Raw genomic sequence first — 21,228 nt, forward strand, 5'->3', positions numbered from 1 at the left:
AGCAAGGTAAATTAGAAAGAAAGGATAACCACTATAGGTACTCTTATTGGTTGCTTCTTTTACAGGTGATTATTTTTTGTAGTCGATTAGAGTGAGCATCATGTGCTCCCTGTTTTTTATATATACATACATATATAGGTATTTTTTAACAACAAATAAATTAATTCACCTTTAAATCTGATCTCTGTCTAACAACCTCCTTCAGAACACCCATGAGAATATCTGTAGCCAATGTCCTTTCATGAGCCTCATCAAGAATTATTACACCATAACGCTCCAAGAGAGGATCATTCATAGCTTCACGAAGTAACATCCCATCAGTCATATACCTATATTGACAAAGAACATGTTAGTTAAGGTTCATTTAGGGCATTTTAAAACTAACCTTCATGACATAAATATGAAATGCAAAGACATCAGATAAGTCAAAATTAAACTCTTATTCAAACCAAGTGTGCTACTGTTTCATAATCAATTGCAAAATTAAGCTTCCAGAAAAACTTTTCAGTGAATATATCAAAGTTATACATTATCAAATCCTGTCAAGTGAGCCTGTAATACTGCAATGCATTGAGAAAACAAGGTAAATCTGATGATGGAATATAACAAACACATGGTTTCACACAAATGCCAAAGCAAAATTAGTCACTTAAAAAATTTCTTAAAAACAAAATAAAATTTTAAACAAATATTCAACCTGCGAATAAAACTAAGAAACCATTTTAAGTTGCTTTATCACATTACAGCACTAAAATGTTGTACTTCTTTAAAATCCTAATAATTCCTCACTTAAGCTAACAGACTCCTGGTTCAAAAGGACTAAGAGAGCACAAGTCTACCATCTTTCTTTCCCCAGCCCCATCCAATTCAATAAAATGATGGTAAAGAATCATAAAAAGGAATATATTCATGGAATGAGTAGCAGCATTAGCACTATGGAAATGCTGATAAATACATATGGAAGAGAAAAGGCAAATGGCATTAGCTGTATCAATGAAGCAAAGAGGAAAACTAGGCTTAGGGATGGCTCAAGAGAAGACAGCTAATGTGTGATACAGGCACTCAGAAGAAGGGTGGTTTGCAGAATGGCTGTATGGGTCAGCCATCTCCTGTCCATTCCATTCTGGCTGCTACTGTCACTAACACGAAACGCTATCCTACATTTGGCACCTGGACAAATTGCAAATGCTGAAGTCACAGGTCATTCAGTTAAAATACAAATCCATGGTTTTATTTACAGAATTAAAAGCAGTATAAAAATCTGATGTCATTATTTATGACTTCACTATTCTGGCTCTATTTTTTGTTTTGTTTTGTTTTGTTTTGTTTTGCGGTACGCGGGCCTCTCACTGTGTGGTCTCTCCCGTTGCGGAGCACAGGCTCCGGACGCACAGGCCCAGCGGCCATGGCCCACGGGCCCAGGCACTCCGCGGCACGTGGGATCCTCCCGGACCGGGGCGCGAAACCATGTCCCCTGCATCGGCAGGAGGACTCCCAACCACTGCGCCACCAGGGAAGCCCCCTGGCTCTATTTTTGACAAATTAGTCTAATCTAATCTTTCACGGACCAACTTGATATTTTTAGCTAAGGCCATCTGCTGGAGCACCAAGTTCAGCAAAATGACAGTATACAACCCACAGGAAGCCCTCTCTTTATTTTACCTGAACTTAATTGTAAATTAAGACTTTTGGCAAAGAAATCCATCTTTACTCTTTATATGTTATGTTTCCTTCTTCTTTGGTCCTATTTTAAAAAGGAAGCTACCACATTCCTGGCATCGACACAGCATTACCTGCAAGATTATTTTATATTAAGACCATGAAGCAAAAACAGAGCCAATTAAACTATGACTCAATGCCTTAACCACAGTGCACCACGGTGCATGAATCAGCTACACTATCCTCTAGATGCTCTGAAATATCTTTTATCTCTTTGAGGACATGTGGTGCTTTCTCCTGCCTTCAGATGTTATTACTGACATGAGCTGGGCAGTCCTTTTGCACATTATCTCAGTAGCAAAACATTAATACAGTTTCATCTACTTGTGGATAATTTCCTTAGATTCAACAAAGCTCTTGTCTGTTGCTTTGCAAGGCAAAAAACCCGAACTGGTCACTCTTTGAACAGCAAATATCTGCTTAAATACTATCAAATTTACACTCTACTGCTCAGTTTGCAAGCCAACTCATTTCAACATGGAATCTTAGTGTATTATTTTGAAGATACTTTAATTAACAAATGAACTCAACATATGTAGTTACGGCAATACATATTACTTATTTGAAGTGACAACTTGTACAGCTAGATCAAGTTCAAGCACTGACAACCACCTAACTTCTACCTGCTTAGAAGACCCACATAGACTGTAAAATGCATTCTAATTTCACATATTAAAATTGTGATTAAAAAGCCACTAAAGTATCAAACTTTCACTTGAAAAGTCCTTAAAAAAAAAACAAAACACCCTTTTATTTTGATCTTTTCTCATATTCCTCAAACTTCAGACCACCAAAACACTATGGAGGCATCCAAAAGGAGAGCTAACCCAAATGCTCATTCTTTCATATTTTTCTGAGAAGAGGGGAAAGGTTACAAATGGCAGTTTATATATTAAATTAATGGAACTATTATTTGCCTTCTTTTATTAACAAATTGTATTACCTATTACCAAGTTGAATGGTCAACTAAACCTGAACCCTCTGACTTCCAGATTCTACAGACTCCTAATAGTTCAATATTGATTAGATCATCACCCAGTGATCCAATTCTATGACATGTTACAGTTAATTATCTCCTGCATCACCAGCTAATATGGGAAGCTTGCTGTTTGTACAACAGAGAGCTTCAGGAAAAAAGACATTTGTGAAGTTGGAAAATCTCTCAAAGATACAATCAAATTTGCTGCTTTCCCAGTGAAGAAAACTGAGTACTAGCAGTTAACTTTTCCAGGGTCTCAAAACCAGTTAAACAGCTTACTAAGACTAGGTATCAGTGTACTGATTCCCAATCCCAGGCCCCTCCTACACTAACACACTCTTCTAAAAGTCCCAGGTAAATAAATGAAAAAGATACCTGGTGATTTGCTGTACTGCTAGATGTATGAAACCCTTTGCTAAAAAAAACAAAGTAACCTGAAACAGAGCACAAAAAAGGGAGAACCAGGTAGGTACTGGTGGTCCTATTAAAACCCTAACCATTTTCTTTTAGTTAGGTCAAGTTTTACTACCTTTCATAGTAGTGATAAAATACTTAACCCAGACTAAGGGGTGAGCCATAAAAATAGGGGGTCACCATAATAAATTGTAATTACATTATTCTGAAGTTTCAGTAATGGACTAGTAAACAAAAATTGCACAGGACGGCCGAACTCTACATTTTACTGGATACCCTATTCTCCAGTGTTTTTTTAACTGTCTTAGGACAAAGACTAGCTTAAAAAGTCATCAGCATCACCTGGGAACTGGTTAGAAATACAGAACTGGCCTCACCTCAGACCTACTTAATCAAAAATTCTGAAGGTGAGGCATAGCAATCTGTGTTCTAACAAGCTTTCCTATGATTCTGATGCTTGCTAACTTGTGGAAAGCACTAGTCTAAATTAATCAAGTTAAACAAGAGGCAGGGTATTCCCTGGCGGTCCAGTGGTTAGGACTCCAAGCTTCCAATGCAGGGGGGCCAGGTTCAATCCCCGGTTGGGAACTAAGATACCGCAAGCCGTGTGGCATGGCCAAAAACAAAAAAGTCTTTGGCGCTATTAAAATAAAACTTAAAAAAAAAAAAAAGAGGCAGATTAAGCAAAGTAGATGGTTAAGGTGGCAAAAACATCCTTGGAGCAAGTCAGAAACAGTCCCTATTTCCAAACAGGACTGTCTATATAATAAAACAAAGCAAAAAAACCCGGTGTGCTAAGTACTATCAATTTAGCTTAAGTATTTTTTGCAGTCAATGCGCACAGGCAGACGGCATGGTACAAGCCAACCGCAAACTCTGATCCCAACCAATGTCACAAATTCTGGTATAAACAAAGCACTTTAAAACATTATGTACTGCAAACGTGTTATTTGTTTATAGTTTTCTTTACATATATTTATAATTTTTGAAACATCTCAAGTAGTCAGATTCAAAGAAAAGTCATAAAGGGAAAAAAGATCCACAGAAAGGTGACAAATGCTTTGCAAAATGAACACCAGAAATTTAAAAAAAATTTTTTTTTTTTTGTGGTACGCGGGCCTCTCACCATTGTGGCCTCTCCCGCTGCGGAGCAGAGGCTCCAGACGCGCAGGCTCAGCAGCCATGGCTCACGGGCCCAGCCGCTCCGCGGCATGTGGGATCCTCCCGGACCAGGGTATGAACCCATGTCCCCTGCATCTGCAGGCAGACTCTCAACCACTGTGCCACCAAGGAAGCCCTAAAAAGTTTTTAATAATAAACTATGTATTATTTATAACTTTAATGAATGTCAACAAGTAATGCTCAAGTTATGAGTGATGAAAAACTGACTAGGGCTTCCCTGGTGGCACAGTGGTTGAGAGTCTGCCTGCCAATGAGGGGACACGGGTTCAAGCCCCAGTCCGGGAGGATCCCACATGCCGTGGAGCAACTAAGCCCGTGCAACACAACTACTGAAGCCCACATGCCCTAGAGCCCGGCTCCACAACAAGCCACCGCAATGAGAAGCCCACGCGCCACAACAAAGAGTAGCCCCAACTCGCCGCAACCAGAGAAAGCCCGCATGCAGGAATGAAGAAAAAAACCTGACTGTATGGGTAAGCAATCCTCAGTAACAGTGTTCTCGGGGTGGGGGGGGGCAATAATAAAAGACTCCCTGCCTCAGCGCCACCCCCCCAATTCCAGACTGATCAAAGATGTTTAAGACAAAAACATACTAGAGTACAGAATACATGGAGGCTTATTTAAAACAACCTTGGCCAGGGTGTGATGTAAAATCCACATTAAAAAGTGGTTAGGGGGCTTCCCTGGTGGCGCAGTGGTTGAGAGTCTGCCTGCCAATGCAGGGGACACGGGTTCGTGCCCCGGTCCAGGAAGATCCCACATGCCGCGGAGCGGCTGGGCCCGTGAGCCATGGCCGCTGAGCCTGCGCGTCCAGAGCCTGTGCTCTGAGGCGGGAGCGGCCGCAGCGGTGAGAGGCCCGGTACCGCAAAAAAAAAAAAAAAAAAAAAAAAAAAAAAAAGTGGTTAGGGCTTCCCTGGTGCATTGGTTGAGAGTCCGCCTGCCGATGCAGGGGACACGGGTTCGTGCCCCGAGTCCGGGAAGATCCCACATGCCGCAGAGCGGCTGGGCCCGTGAGCCATGGCCACTGAGCCCGCGCGTCCGGAGCCTGTGCTCCGCAACGGGAGAGGCCACAACAGTGAGAGGCCCGCGTACCGCAAAAAAAAAAAAAAAAAAAAAAAGTGGTTAAACGCTTGTATAAAATTCGTGTTTCTGCAAGGCATGAAATGTCATAAACAAGGCAAGGAAACAAATGGCAAACTAGGCAAAAACTGCAGCTCATATCCAGAATGCCAAACTGCTAAAAGTTCATACAAATCAGTAAGAAAAAGGCCGACCAACCATAGAACAACCATAGGACAAAGAATAGAAAGTTACCAAATTTCATCAATCCTATAATACTGTATATTTTTTAAATTTTCCTTCTCTGTGATTGGCATGCATTTTATTTTTATTTTTTCCACTCATGATTTTTTAAATTGAAGTATAGTTAATTTACAATGTTGTGTTAGTTTCTGCTGTACAGCAAGGTGATTCAGTTATACATATACATACTTTTTAAATATATATTCTTTTCCATTATGGTTTATCATAGAACACTGAATATAGTTCTCTGTGTTATACAGTAGGACCTTGTTGTTTAAAGCATACATTTTGAAATAGCACCTGTCAACCAGGTAGCAATACTCCTGGAAAGATGAAAAAAGCATCTCAGATTCCAAAAAAAAATACAAATGGCCCATAAATACATGTAAAGATGCTCAATTTCATACAAAAGAAATGCAAATTAAAACCATAATGAGATTCTATTTTTCACTTACAATACTGACAAAGATAAAAAAAAAAGTTCCACAACAAAGTGTTGGCAAGAGCATGGAAACTGACGCTCATTTTCTCATCCCTTACTGGTCTGAGTAGATAAAATCTCTGTGAAGGGAAATCTGGCCACAGCTAATAAATTCAAACACACCCTTTGATCCAACCAGTTTCATTTTTAAGAAACTCATTTCACAGATATACTCACCTGTACACGTGTGAAAAAATGTGTGTACAAGATTGTAAGGGAGTACCTAGGGCAGCAACTGATTTTAATAACAAAAACTGTAAATTTGAGTGTCCATCAGAAGAATTAAACTATGCAGCCATTAAAAAGAATGAGCCGGGCTTCCCTGGTGGCGCAGTGGTTCAGAGTCTGCCTGCCGATGCAGGGGACACGGGTTCATGCCCCGGTCCGGGAAGATCCCACATGCCGCGGAGTGGCTGGGCCCGTAAGCCATGGCTGCTGAGCCTGCGTGTCTGGAGCCTGTGCTCCGCGATGGGAGAGGCCAGAACAGTGAGAGGCCCATGTATCGAAAAAAAAAAAAAAAAAAAAAAGAGGCAACTTTGTTTATTGATCTACAACCACCTCCAAGATAAATATAAATGAAATCAGCAGCCATACGTCTTGAACCAGCCCTACTATAAACTCTGAATTAATCTGTTCTGAAAATCCTAGTTACACGGTGCTTTTCCAATACTGTTAGGGTTTTGGTTACCTTTCGAAGTATAGGCTTTATCCTGGCATGATTAAATATGCATGTAAATCAAAACTATGTTCTTAGAGGATCCAAAATTTGTCTCAGTATGACCCAAAGAAATTCTTGGTATCTGCTTCAAAGAGTATTTAGTATAAATGACAGGCACTGTTCATTCTGAGTAATTAGACTTACTGCTTCACAAATACTTACACATAACTATATGGAGAGATGAAGAATGAGGATGGAGAGGAATAACAACACATACAGTAGTTAAGAACACATCCTTGTTGCAAGACAAACCTTGATCAAGTCCCTGCTTTCTTACTGGTGTTCAATCTTGAACAAGTTCAACTTCTCTAATACTCCATTTGAAAAATGAGAATATGGTAGCTATTGTTTAAATTAAATAAAACAATGTATATAAAACACCTAACTGCACCAACTGCCTGGCACTTGGTAAGTATTCAATACAGTAGAACTCTACACTCCACTCTTAACTAACCTCCACCTAATGAATGAATCCTTGGGAAAACCACCCTTACTCTACAAACATACTGTAGTATAACTACACTTTTGTCCCTGCCAGTTGGGACAACATAATCATATGTGACATGATGATCAACTTTTAGAACAGAAAAGAGAGTTGTACGTATGTATCCTAAGTTGTATGCTCCAGAAAAGCCTGAAAAAGATAAATCACACACACAAAAACTATCAAATGTGTGAGATAACTACAGAAGAGTGAAAAGTGTCTGGAATTCCAGAATTCCAAAAGACTGAACTCTCTTAAATTCCAGAAAACAACACCTGTGTACTTTGCAAGTCTTTGAGGTTTAGATCCCACCTTTAGAACTAGACATTTTACTAAGTAATGGAACTCCAAAGGGCCCATATTCAAGGAAATGGGTTGGTCCTACATTAACAGATTGACAAATGAATGTATGGGTTTTAAGCTAAAATAAAATGTTTAACATTTTCATAAATTTTCTATTTACCACTGTTTTTATTTTATTTTAAATTTTGACTGCGTTGGGTCTTTGTTGGTGCACATGGGCTTTCTCTAGTTGCGGCGAGCAGGGGCTACTCTTCGTTGCGGTGCACAGGCTTCTCATTGCAGTGGCTTCTCTTGTTGCAGAGCATGGGCTCTAGGCACGCGGGCTTCAGTAGTTGTGGCTCACGGGCTCTAGAGCGCAGGTTCAGTAGTTGTGGCGCACAGGCTTAGTTGCTCCACAGCATGTGGTATCTTTCTGGACTAGGGCTTGAACCCGTGTTCCCTGCATTGGCAGGCGGATTCCTAAGCACTGCACCACCAGGGAAGCCCTACCACTGTTTTTAGATTAACCCACTACAATCCAGTCAAGTGACATATGTGTCTCTATTAAAGAAAAGCTACCCATATTAAAATGCCTACACAAACAGGTTTGTGTCTGGTAATTTCTTCAAAGTTATAATGGATCAAGACTTCTGAAAGAGACAATGACTAAAAGAAGTCCTTACACACTTTCCTACCACAAAACCTATTTTTGTTTAACGCCCCTATCCGTAGAATAATTTTTTAATGACAATAGTAAGGAACAGAAAAATAACAAAGCTAAAATAGTTTGCATTTATCAGGAATAATATTCAGAAGATAGAACTACATAGAGTACAGTGATTTTATAAAATATTGTTCTTTTCACCAGCAAATATGGTGAGTCTAAACACCCTACCCTTCCTTCACAATGCCAACACTATGAAATGGTTGATTACCAAAAAAAAAGCAAACAATTTTTAAACATGCTTACAGTGAATGCTATTATACTTATTAAAGAGCTACTGATAGTTATCAAATACCTTCATCCATCAAAACAATTTTTTTCCAATATCAGTTAGTACTTCTGTATGCCATGTGCACAAAAAAAGTTGATCATACATTTTAAGTATATAGAAGTCAGTTTAAAAAATGAAGTTTTTTACCTCTTTTAAGTGACCTGGCTATTTCTGGACTCATCACTAACTTAAGAAAGTCTTCTTGTGCATGTCCAAAATAGCTAGCACTGTATGCCTCAGTTCTATGAATTTATTTTAGACAACTTCACAAACCTGATCCACAAGAACACAGCCATTTAAAAAAGCAAGACATTTTGTTGTTCAATATTACGATCTCCTAAAGGACAGCTCACATACAATCCACTAAAGCACAATCTAATTTTACTGTGTAGAAAAATAAAGGTGGGAGCATCCAATCTGATTCCGCAGACATCACATTAGCAAATAATGGTGGTTAAGAATGAAATAATGACTGAGTTTTTTCTTTCAATGTCCAATATTTGTTTAATAATCTATTAAGTTGTTAGAACATAAATACTTATTAGGTTCTTAGAACCAAACTACTAAATAAACAAGAATTCTGAGTTATTTCTTTAGGCCTAGGGTGTCATGAAAAAACTCCTGACATTAAGCATGCTGCAAATCAAAGCAGCATGGGAACTTCTACTCTACTTAAAATCTAGCTAATCTACCTAGTTAATTTGCCCATTTAAGTCTCTCCATCCTTCTCAGCTCAGATGAAATACCACCTCTTCCGTGAAATCATCTACACAATTCATGTGACATTCAAACTACCTTCTTAATTGCTTCATAGCTTACCTCCCCAACCAAGTCAGAAAAGAGCCAGCAACACTAGCTCGGTTCCTTTATATACATAATGATCCTTTCACTGGTAAAGGGATAAAGATTTATATAGGCTCACGTTCAGTCTGACATATTCTTAGCAAAAGCATTACCCAGTATGAGCAACACTAATCTTACTATAACCACAACACTATATTTAGCATGATATCAGTTACAATGAGAACAAATCACTATTAAATGTAAACAGTCACATGGAAAGGTACTATACGGTACTTGGAATAATTTGCAATCTACAATGTTTTAATGCAATTCTAATATCAAAAAAATGGACAGGGACTCCCCTGGTGGTCCAGTGGTTAAGAATCCACCTTCCAATGCAGGTGACATGGGTTCAATCCCTGGTCGGGGAACTAAGATCCCACATGCCGCCGCAGGGCAACTAAGCCCGCCCGCCACAACTTCTGAGCCCTCTCGCACTAGAGCCCACACACGAGAGAGCCCACGTGCCAAAACTGAGCCCTCGCACGGCAATCAGAGAGAAGCTTGCGCGATGCAACAAAAGATCCCACGTGCCCCAAACTAAGACCCGACGCAGCCAAATTAATTAATTACTTATTTTAAAAATGGACCAAAAAAGCCAAACAGAAAACATCAAATCACACTTATGAAGTATACATAGCCTCATAGTTATTAACTGAAATGCTGAAGATCAGCAGCCAAAGAATCCAGCTTTATTTTGGCAAACAGCCAAAATACATTTGGTATGTGTTTCAGAGTTAAGGATCTCATCAAGCAAAAGAAATTAATAGAAAAATAAGGAAACTAAATCATTTTTTTCAAAATATACTGCATGCAAATTTTCATAATTTTTGAAGGAAATGTTCTCCCATCTTCACAACAGAATTTACAAAGCTAGGATCAATGTGTAGGTTCTACTTAGTGTTTTTTTTTAATTTATTTGGCTGCGCCAGGTCTTAGTTGCAGTATGCAGGATCTTCAGTTGCAACATGCGGATCTAGTTCCCTGACCAGGGATTGAACCCGTGCCCCCTACACTGGGAGTACGAAGTCTTAACCACTGGGCCACCAGGGAAACCCCCTACTTGGTGTTTTTAAATATGTTGGCACTGTAAACAAAAGAGACTTCTATAATCCCTTGTGAGTGCCTAAGTATAAACACAAGCATCAAATGTAATACTATATGCAGACCTTTAGGAAATCAAGTTAGCTTTCTATGAATTAACAAAAGCCAACAGAATTTCAATTCTAAGGTGACAACAGTGATTTTTTTAGTCTCTATGACAGGAACTGCTTAAGTGGTAAATAGCCACATTTACTCTTTATTCCCACCCCTTTCTAAAGATCCACTAAAACCGCCTTTCCCTAACTTCAGTGCTACACTTGAATTAGAACAAAGCCTACCATATAACAGATGTTCAATAAAGTAGTTTATAATTGATGTTTGTATAATTAATGACCTCTAATGACCAGATATCTGTTTCCACATCTTACCTTCAGTCCTAAAAGAATATTTGGATTCATTGATTAATTTCATATTGACAAGTAACGTTTAATTCAAGCTAAAACTCCCAAATTGTAATTCAATTGTTGTATTAAAAGGAACTTTATTAAATTGGTTTTATAAGTCCATTTTAAATTAACCAGGTTAACTGGTTAATAAGATCCAATAATTTCTCAAACTGGAAATCTTCCACCACTATCAGCAGCAGCAAGAGTAGAAATGTTGACTTAGCACTTGCTGGGTAACAGGAATTACTCCATGGGCTACACACAAATTACACATGTGATCTGAGAACAACCCTAAGATGTAGTTGTTATTATCAGCTCCATCTTCTGAAAAAAGCAGTAAGCTCAGGGGAGATTAATTACGTGGCCAAAATCACACCTAATAAGTGGCAGAGCTAGGACACAACTCAGGCACTGCAATCCTAGAGTCTGTGCTCTACAATCTCTTTCCTTTTGACTCTCTTCTCAAGTCAACTTTTCAGAACAAGACTGTCTTGTTGGAAACCCACTCTGGAATCTCTAAGTAGTCCTTATAAAGCTGGTGCTTCGAACTGTTGTTTCCAGGGGTCCCAAAGAATTTGCTATGGCAATGTCTGATAAATCCTCCCCAAGGGTCAACCTTAGATACTCTATTTTACTGGGTTCTTATATTTGTTAAATATTTTTGGATTCTCTTTCATCTTCTTGCCTAGACTGTCTTTTGGAGATTAAAAAATTCTGCAAGTTTCCGATCCATGTTCCATGGAAAAGCACTTCCTTGGCTGGTTTGCTCAAAACTTTTCTCCCTCAAGTTTTACAAAGGGCTTACCACACCTTAAAACCCAAGGCTTTATTTCTCCCTGTCACTTAATTAAATTTCAGCTATGTCCTGTCTTTTAACTTTCCTTGATTTTCTAGCATCTTGTCCTGAAGTTATATAAAAGATAAACATCTCAGGATAGTGCACAGTCATACAGAGCTAAAAGCATGTGTCCTCCAATAAAGAGCTGCAACACTTTCTGCTTCATCAACATTATCCTGGGTTGAGTTCTTAGTCTTGTGACATCCCAAAATTGAAATGAATCTGATACCCAAAAGCAAAAGATTCAGAATAAAAGGCAAATTATGTACATAAAATCACTATACCTTCTCCACCAAGACAAGTTTAAACAAATCAGGGAAAATGTCTTTCCATGAAAATTCTACCCTCTCCATGATTATATTTTAAGATTCACCCTTAGTCTACATTGTAGTGACAAATTTTCACACTCCTCTGCGGCCCCTTCCGTGTCCTCAGAATTTTTTTTTTTTAAAGGATTCATGCACAAGACATGTCTACAGATACAGACACAAACTCTCTTCCCAAAGGGTTTATGTTCCAATTAGGTAAGGAAAAAAACAAAAAAACCCCAATCTCTGATCATCCATACTGTCTACAAACCAGTCCTGAAATATCTCAAAAGCCATCTGCCATGGAAATGCTGATTCACACAAATGAGTTGGATACTTTAAATAATATGCAGACTACAGTGCCTTCAAGCAAAAAGTATGATTTTTTCCCCCTTCAGAAAATAAGTTTTCAAAAATGATGTTCCATGTGCCTAGAAAGATCTGCTTCTCTGTACCCCAATCCCTACTCCTGGCAAACCATTACTTTTAGTTCAGTCCTTGACTTAAAATTCTGCCTTCTCTTTTCTAGTCTCAACTGAATTCTCAAATGATGCTTTCCTATACACTCCAAAATTCTCTTTCAGAGCCTAATCATAATTTTAGATTTTATATTTACTTTTTTATTTGCTTTACGTAGACAGGAACCAGATTTACTACTATACCTAGCACTGCCCAACACACAGAAGGTACTCAATTATTAACTGACTGAATTAATAAGCATTACTGGATTCCCTCAATATCACAATCTCTCAGTAATTTGGCAGTTTGAGGAAAAAAAACAGAAAGGAAGCATACCACCTAAAATAACAGCGAAATTAGCTACTAAATTAATAACTTAAATATTATGATGTTTTCCTGAAAGTTCAAGACTACTAAACTGCTCTATTCCCTTAAAAGTTAACAGCTCCTTCACAAAGAATGAAGAATGGATTTCTTAAAATTTGTTACAAGTCCAACTACGAAGTGTTTAAAATCCTGTGCAAAACTGTTATCAACCTCTTCCTAATATTAAAATGAATTAAGGTATTTTTCACTGACTCATCACAAATTTGGCAACTTAATCTTTCTGACTATTCTGGTCTTCTTATTGCTACCTCATGAGGTACCTCTCCCACTAATGTGCATTCCAAGATGGCCAAAGGAACATAAATATACTGCAAAAGAAATACTTTAGGGAGGGAAAAAAAAAAAAAGATGGGAGCAGGCAAACACACAACAAACAAAATATAAAAACATTTAGCAGTGGTGGTTTTGAAAAGTAACTTGTCTACTGGGACTGGATAGCTATTTAAGGCTAGTCTAACATACTGTGCACTAATTTACACTAGATCCAATCCTCTAAAATAGCATAATATTAGACCTAGAACCTAGACATATATGTGTCCCAAACACTGAAGAAACTATCTTTGGACCATTAATCTGTATAAAGATGATTTAAAGATATAATTAGGCTAAAGTACTCTCAAACTTATTTAATTAGTAAACACGTATTTGTTCAGTATACACAACGAATGAGGAAGGGCATGGTTAAATTCTCAGCTCCTGAGACAGAATCTTTGTAAGTTAGTCCTCTTTACCATCCTTCTATGGGTGAAAATTAAAGGCTTCTTCTGGCTACACAGTAGATACATAAGCATTTTATATCTATATATGAAAATAGTTTATGGAGGGTACTGATAGTTGTCTGATGTATTCACTCTTCCTACACAATTAACTATGTAACCGATCCTCGTTAAGTTGAAGCTTTAAATGTTTTGACACTGGGTTCTCAAGAAATGAGTTGATAGATGACTATACAAAATACATACAGGGATTCGTAAGACACTGCACTTAATGAAGCACTTCCATTAGTTAAAACTACCACTAACCCTGTACTACTAGGATTTGATATCACTTAAAGATAATACCAAGTCAGCTTCTAGCTCTTCAGAAGATTCTAGAAGAAATTCCAATAAGCTTACCCTGTCAAGAATTAAAGTTTTTTAAATTTTATTATAGCCTCCAGAAACCATTCCATTAAAAAAAATCACAATGCCAAAGATACTTTCATTTTGAGCTATCATATGTTACCTGTCACTCCCTATTAACTGAACCAAAATCTTTCACAAGCATACACCTTTTAAAAGCCTACCACTTCCTACTACAAACATACACAACACACCTTCTGTCCCAACACTGCATGTAACTTTCTCATCTCCGAATTTCCAAATTCTGTTCCCCTGCTCAACTGTGGCTTTCAAAAAAAAAAATTCAATGCATACTGAATCAAATTTTAGAATATTATTCCTCCTAAAGGTGAGTAAAATCTGCCTTTTATTATCCTCAATTGCTTGACATTATCTAATCTTAAATAAAAAAAACATAAGATTTTGCTTATGTAGTGTTTTTGTCAATTATATTGTAATTACAACCAACCAATAATGTGATTACACTAAACTAAAAAGACTTATTCAATGAAGATTAAGGTTTAAGCCAAAAACATGTCTCATAAAGTCATAAAGACAAGCTGAAGTAAACACCTAAGTTCAATTGCTATTAAAAATGAAACAATCTGAAGTTCTAATAAAACAGTATATCAAAGAAACTAAGAAATTGAAATGAAATTTGAGGGTAACAATGTTCTGATTATGGAAAAATTTTAAGTTGTGTTATCACAGTTACATTTCAAGAAATCTTATCTTCGAGAGATGCATTGAAATATTTAGATGAAAGTGTATGATGCCTAGGATTTACTTCAAATTATATGGGACATATAAAAGGTTGAGATATGGATGAAATGATTGGCCAAGTTTGAAGATGCAAGACAAATAAACATGAGTTCATTACAGTATTATTCTACTTTTACATACATTTGAAGTTTTCTGTAAAATATATAGTTTCCCCCATAACACAGTATGTACCTCTGCCATCAAAGACTCATGTCACTGTCCATGTAACATTTTATTCCCAATTGTCTTTTAAAAACAACCTGAGGGAGAAGATTGTATCATGACAAGGAAATTGTTTTTAACAAATGATTGAAATGTCATACATACACAGAATAAACAAATTTTAAAAAGGGGAAGATTTTCAAAAGCATTACCATCAGGCAACAAACATCACTACTTACGCAGAATGGAAGTGTTAAGATGAAGATAAAAAACTAGGGAAATTAAAGAAAATGTTAGAAAAAAGATCAGTATGATTGTCAATCATGTGCACCATGGTATAATGAAGAGGAACGAGGTCTTTGAGGAGACTCCAAGAGTGTATCACAAGACAAAAGATTCCTCCTTTTAGCTCATAACATATGCATGGTAATAGCTGTACAGTTAACATTAAAAGCTCTCTCACCCAAATAAATCATACCCCTTCCCACACATCATTTGTTCTAAAAGTAACTGTCCTTTACTAAATATATCATTTTACTTTTCTATCATATTTAAATGATACAACATTTCACCTAAGATATTGCACCAAGTAACTAAAAAATCTGACCTTTGAACTTCAATGACCACTGAATAGCTATACATATATTACTACCAAGAAAAAGAATCCATATTAAAAAGTCATCTAGTAAGCATAAGAAGGTCTAATCTGGATTATTCTAAAGTCAGATGGCTTGAGACTCCACTAGCAAAGTCCCCTATCTAGTGGCAGAAAATAAAAACAGAGGGGAAAAAAGTGTTCATTTTTAAAGATAATACTTACTTAAGAATGGTTTTTGCACTACTGCAGTCTTCAAATCGAATGGAGTAACCAACTTCCTGGCCCAACATCACATCCATTTCATCAGCAACTCTCTGGGCCACACTCATTGCAGCCACTCTCCTGGGTTGGGTACAGGCAACTCCTCTTTTGGGTCCTGGTAATGATCGCATGTACTCCACACACCACTGTGGAATCTATCAAATAATTTCACATTTAAATTAATTCTACTCTGCCTGTGCATCAGGTATTTAACATGAAGTGTTTTATCTCATTCTAATAATTTAAAACAAAATTCAATTTAGGCACACCACAAATTATTACTTATGACTTATAATAGCATGAGCTCTCCAAGCCAAGGAAGGGTCATGTATAACACTGATATGTCATAACTGTACTCCTCAGTGAGCTAGGTCCACTGAGGCTTTGCTGAACATGCTCTATGGTGTCAGTGTTCCACCACCAAGCATTTCTCTCTGCACTGGAAAAATTCCAACTTATGAAAATTCTACTTCATAACAAATGTTAGTTCCCAAAAATATTCTAAGAAACTGTAACTTAAATTCCTATACAATTTAAGTTACAAATTCATCTCATACTTGGTAAGCCAGCAGAATCTAACTCCTATCCTTCTCCCCTCAGAAGTATGCACAATGGAAACACCTTAGGTACATCTTAAAAGTTAATTTTAGTTAACTATCAAACTCAAATTCAATAGGACCTATAGAAGCAGCAACAGCACTTCCCTGAAGGAGGGAAATGAAGGGTAAACAAGGAAAAAAAAAAAAAAAAAAGACCAACAAGCATAAGTAGTTGGTTGTTGCCATGATGACACTGCATTTCCTAGCTGGTTTGTTCCTAAACCAACCATTATCAATAGAAACTAAGATATTTGATAATTTAATGGTTCTTCTCTACTCACTTACCTGTGAAAGAACCATGGGAAAAATCTAAGTGCTTACTACATTAAATTGGAATCCACTCCTACAAGAAGGACATGATGGATCTCCATCAAAGCCTCCAAAAGCCTAACAGATTTTAATGCTACAGGAAACGTGGCATTTTTTTGGTATAGGATTTGTACAGTGATATTTGAAGAATACTAGTTGTACTATTACTACTTTTTTTTTTTTTTTTTTTTGTGGTACACGGGCCTGTCACTGTTGTGGCCTCTCCCGTTGAGAAGCACAGGCTCCGGACGCGCAGGCTCAGCAGCCATGGCTCACGGGCCCAGCTGCTCCGCGGCATGTGGGATCTTCCCGGACCGGGGCACGAACCCGTGTCCCCCGCGTTGGCAGGCGGACTCTCAACCACTGCGCCACCAGGAAAGCCCTATTACTACATTTTAGTTAGGTTCCTTCTGCAATTTTGTTTGGAGAATTTCACTTTCTGATAGGCACAAAAAGATAACCAAAAATGGCTAACTATTCTTAATGGTTTTGAGTCAAAGTTTAATAGGAGTATGTGGAAAAAGCATTTGCATGAAATTCACTATTTACAGTTGTTTCCCTTTGAATACCCCAAATCCCTGCAATCCTAGGTATCCATGTACCTTAAGTATTAAAAAAAAAAAAAATACTAATCCAAAAAATCACAAATCTTGTTTTGCGTTCACCTGCCCTTCTTCTCCACTAACTGCTACTAAATAAACTCATCTCTGAAATAAGTTAATCATATAAGACCACAGAAGAACAGTATGAAATAAATATAACTTTGGCTATGAGACAAAGGGACAGAGTTTTAAATACTGAACCCACCTATATCTACAGTGTAACCTAGGGCAACCCACTAAACCTCTCATAAATCAAAGCCTCATTTTGCTCATCTGTAAAATGGTGATTAACAACTTCCTTGCATGGCTGTTGAAAAACTTAAATGAGATAATACAAACTACATAGTGCCTGGCTTTACCCAATTGCTGACTAAATGGGTGCTATTAATACTACACAAACTAGATAAACCAGTTGAAATAATTATTAAAAATATAATATTAATAAGCTTAGAATTATATCTTTTCATGTATTCTTTAAATTTCCATAAGGTGATAAAAATAAACCAACAGTTTTAGCTTCTAACATCAGCATTACATTTCCTCCGTTTAAAAAGAAAAACCATACTTAGGCTCAGTCTTATATAACAAAAGCCTCCAATCTGGGTTGCTATTGTAGCCTTCAAAATGTCTCCATGAAATACTCAAATTGACAGACTTGTGGCATTGTGTAACTTAAATTATACACATACAGGATAACCTGTACATGTAGTATGCTCAAATCTAAACATGTTCACAGGTACATAAACATGGAAAATCAGGCCCGTAGGAAACACAGCAATTATTTCTGCGTGATAAGTAATTATTAAATTCATTTCAACACTTTCCTGAATTTTCCAAATTTTCTACAATAGCCAGGGGCTGCTATTTTTGCAAAATCTAAGAAATTTTCTGATGGATCAGGCTCAAGCATCTGAAAATGAAAATATGGTTACCTCGCTCATAGCAAGAAAATGCAAATTAAAAATTACACTGAAATACCATTTTTCTCCTGTCAGATTTGCAAAAGTTCAAGTTCAGTAGTACACTCTAGTCGTTTCCCACATATGCTCTCATACATACTCACGGAACGGTAAACTGATACGTTCCCTATAGAAGGCTATTTGGCTGTACGTTCCACAACTATAATCCATCTTCTGACCCAATAATTTCTACTTCTGAGAATTTATCCTAAAGATATACTTGCCCATGAAAAACAACCATGAGAAGCAGCCTAAATGTCTATAACATGGGCCTAGTAAATGGTTCATCCATGTTTGAAAAATATCCTAAATATATTTCTAATACAACACTAACATGTGTGTTTAGTTCAGGGGTGGGGAGGACGGGGACACTATTGGATGGAGGTCACAAGTAAAAAGACTTTACTTAGCTCTTCTATTTTTTTTTTTAAAGAATAGATAATATTCACATAGTTCAAAACAATTATAAAAACAAAGAAATGAAAATGACAAAAACAAAACCACTCCAATGGTTCAGCTCTCTCCACCCAAGCACTGGAAAACAAACCTTGTGCCTCCAAATATGTACCACCCCAGATTCAAAGTGGGTGGGAGAGTATCACTGCCATAATTTACATAATAAAACTGGAAAAAAACAGCACCGCTGTTTTTCCAAAGAGACTCAGGAAAACAGGTACTCCCTACAGGATTCCAACTCCATAAGTCACTAAAAGTTGCTAAACATAAAAGCAGCTATGCTTCAAAAAGTTCTGACAGACAGCCAATGAGAATAACCACCAGAACCAAATACGCAACATTTAGTAAACATAAACATTAATGAAGTACGTACTGTGGTATTCAATAACTCACCTGTGTTGTTTTACCAGACCCAGTCTCACCAACAAGTACAAAGGATTGATGTCTAACCAGAATATCTGTAAACCTATCCTTGTACTCCCAAACAGGGAGCTGAAGCCGTTTCTTCAGAATATCATAGTATCGAGGCGTATGGGGTAAGTTGGTAAATGGATTAATGCACTGTGGAAGTGATGTGTGTCCTGCATGTCCGGTGTGTGTAGAATGAGCAGAATGTGTTGAATGTGCTGAATGTGCCGAGTGGGTTGAGTGAGCTGAATGGGAAGCTTTTAAAGGTGGTAATCCAGCACTGATAAGCATAGCATTCGTGGAAGCTCGCAATTCTTTCTCCTTTTCTTTCTCCCTCTCCCGCTCTCTATCTCCTCTATCTCGTTCTCGTTCCCGATCTTTAGACCGATCTTCACGATCACGGTCACGATCTCGATCCTTCCTAAAAAAAAAAAAAATTTATAACTCAGATTCCAAATTTTATGCAAAATGTTCATAGCGGCGTTATAGTCACAAGAAAGTAAAATGTCCAACAACCAAATAAACTGATATAAAACTCGAAGTATCAGAAACAATGAAAAAGAACTTGTAATCAAGGATCCTCCATGCCTTATCCATAAACATCTTTCCCTTCCTTAATGATGCTTCAAATTCTATTAAGGAACAGTCTCTTTCCACCTTTAGCCATTCTGCATGTAAAATCCTTTCCTTCTTAGAAATTAAAAACTGAGGGCAGTGTGGGAAAAAGGTAGGGACAAATTAGGCAAAAAGAGAATGGCATCAGAGTTTTTCCCAGATTCTCCTTCAGGTTACATGAAAAGGTATTTTCACACTGAAAGTATGTTCAAAATTTAGCAAGAACTAAGTCTTTTATTGCTTCTGGCCTCAAAGACAATTCCACCTCACATTACAGTAATACAAACAAAATTCAGCACAAAATTCCGAGTTAAAGAATTAGCAAGTTTATTTTCCTAAGTTAACGCTTTCCAAATTTTGTTCAAAATGCATATATTGCTCTATAAGGAAAACTAAAACTTTTTATTCTTGTTTTCATTGTTTACTCTTGCATGTATCCTTAACAGCAATAGTAAAAAACACTGGAAGTACTTTGTAAAACCTATGTATACTTTGATCATCCACAAAGGAAAAGTAGCTCATTTAAGAACAAGCTTCACTGAACACTATTAAGTTGTTTAAAATGTTTAAATTATGCAGATGACCACCATATTAACCTTAGGTCATTTAGCCAATTCCAGCATCTACTTCTAGACACTAGAGATGATCCCTAACCAGTAAGAATTTTAAAATTATCTATACTTATTCATTTTACTAATCTAGTTTATTTCAGACTAAATCCTATAGCAGACAAATGTGCCACAAGGTGTTTGGACTCATTTGAAATAGTGAGGCAACTTGGAACCATGACACAAGCTGCTAAACATGTCATTGTTCCTTATCCATAACACACACAAGACATACAAATTTCCCATGCCCCAATTATCAGTAGCAGACTAGGGAAGACCATTCATTCTGATGTAATGGCAAATCAGCTGGGCAACAGTTACTCCCCTTCGTAGAATACAGCTAAAATGCTGAGCCCAGCATGAGTTAGGATGGTTCCCCAATTACAAAAATGGTAAGCTGACCAATTATATTTGATATTGTCCCTTCTAAAATAAATAATTCTATTCCACAGGAACTTGCCTAAATAGAGAAAAGCCTTATTATATGTTCACAAATATTCATACACACATATATTTTTTACATATATATAATCTTTTCATGTATGTATATATAAAAAGCGATTCTCCCTTCCCCCAACCCAATGTTCACCTTCTACAGAATTACAGGACATACAAGCTAGGATCGGAGCTTCTCATCCCATGTGGCATAAAGAGAAAGAAATCAAAGGAACCTAAAGGATAACCTACTCAGCATACAAACTGAAGTCCCACAACTCAGAACTTAAGCTTCCTGGCCTATCTTCGCAATATACCATCAACCATCCTTTCTTTGCTTCTCTCATTCTGCTCTAGTTTAACGTGCTTGTAATTAAATAAGTATTTGCACAGCTCCAAAATGTAAATGAGAAAAAGTTTACAACAGGATAGATAGATACGTGTCCAGCAAAGTGAGCAGCACTGTAGTCAGG

At 37.3% G+C, this 21,228-nt stretch overlaps 1 protein-coding gene across 1 annotated transcript in view; it reads right to left on the reverse strand.

The window, feature by feature from the left end:
* DHX15 (DEAH-box helicase 15) overlaps window positions 1-21,228 on the reverse strand; it is a 52,830-nt gene that overhangs the window by 27,252 nt on the left and 4,350 nt on the right. Inside the window, exons 2-4 of the mRNA XM_019928407.3 lie at window positions 19,083-19,518; window positions 15,726-15,919; window positions 170-329 (exon numbers count right to left, since the gene is read on the reverse strand). Coding sequence (XP_019783966.1) covers window positions 170-329; window positions 15,726-15,919; window positions 19,083-19,518 — 790 coding nt within the window. The remainder of the gene's footprint in view (window positions 1-169; window positions 330-15,725; window positions 15,920-19,082; window positions 19,519-21,228) is intronic.

The sequence above is a fragment of the Tursiops truncatus genome, chromosome 5 (genome assembly GCF_011762595.2).
Source record: "Tursiops truncatus isolate mTurTru1 chromosome 5, mTurTru1.mat.Y, whole genome shotgun sequence".
In the NCBI taxonomy this organism is placed as follows: Eukaryota; Metazoa; Chordata; class Mammalia; order Artiodactyla; family Delphinidae; genus Tursiops; species Tursiops truncatus.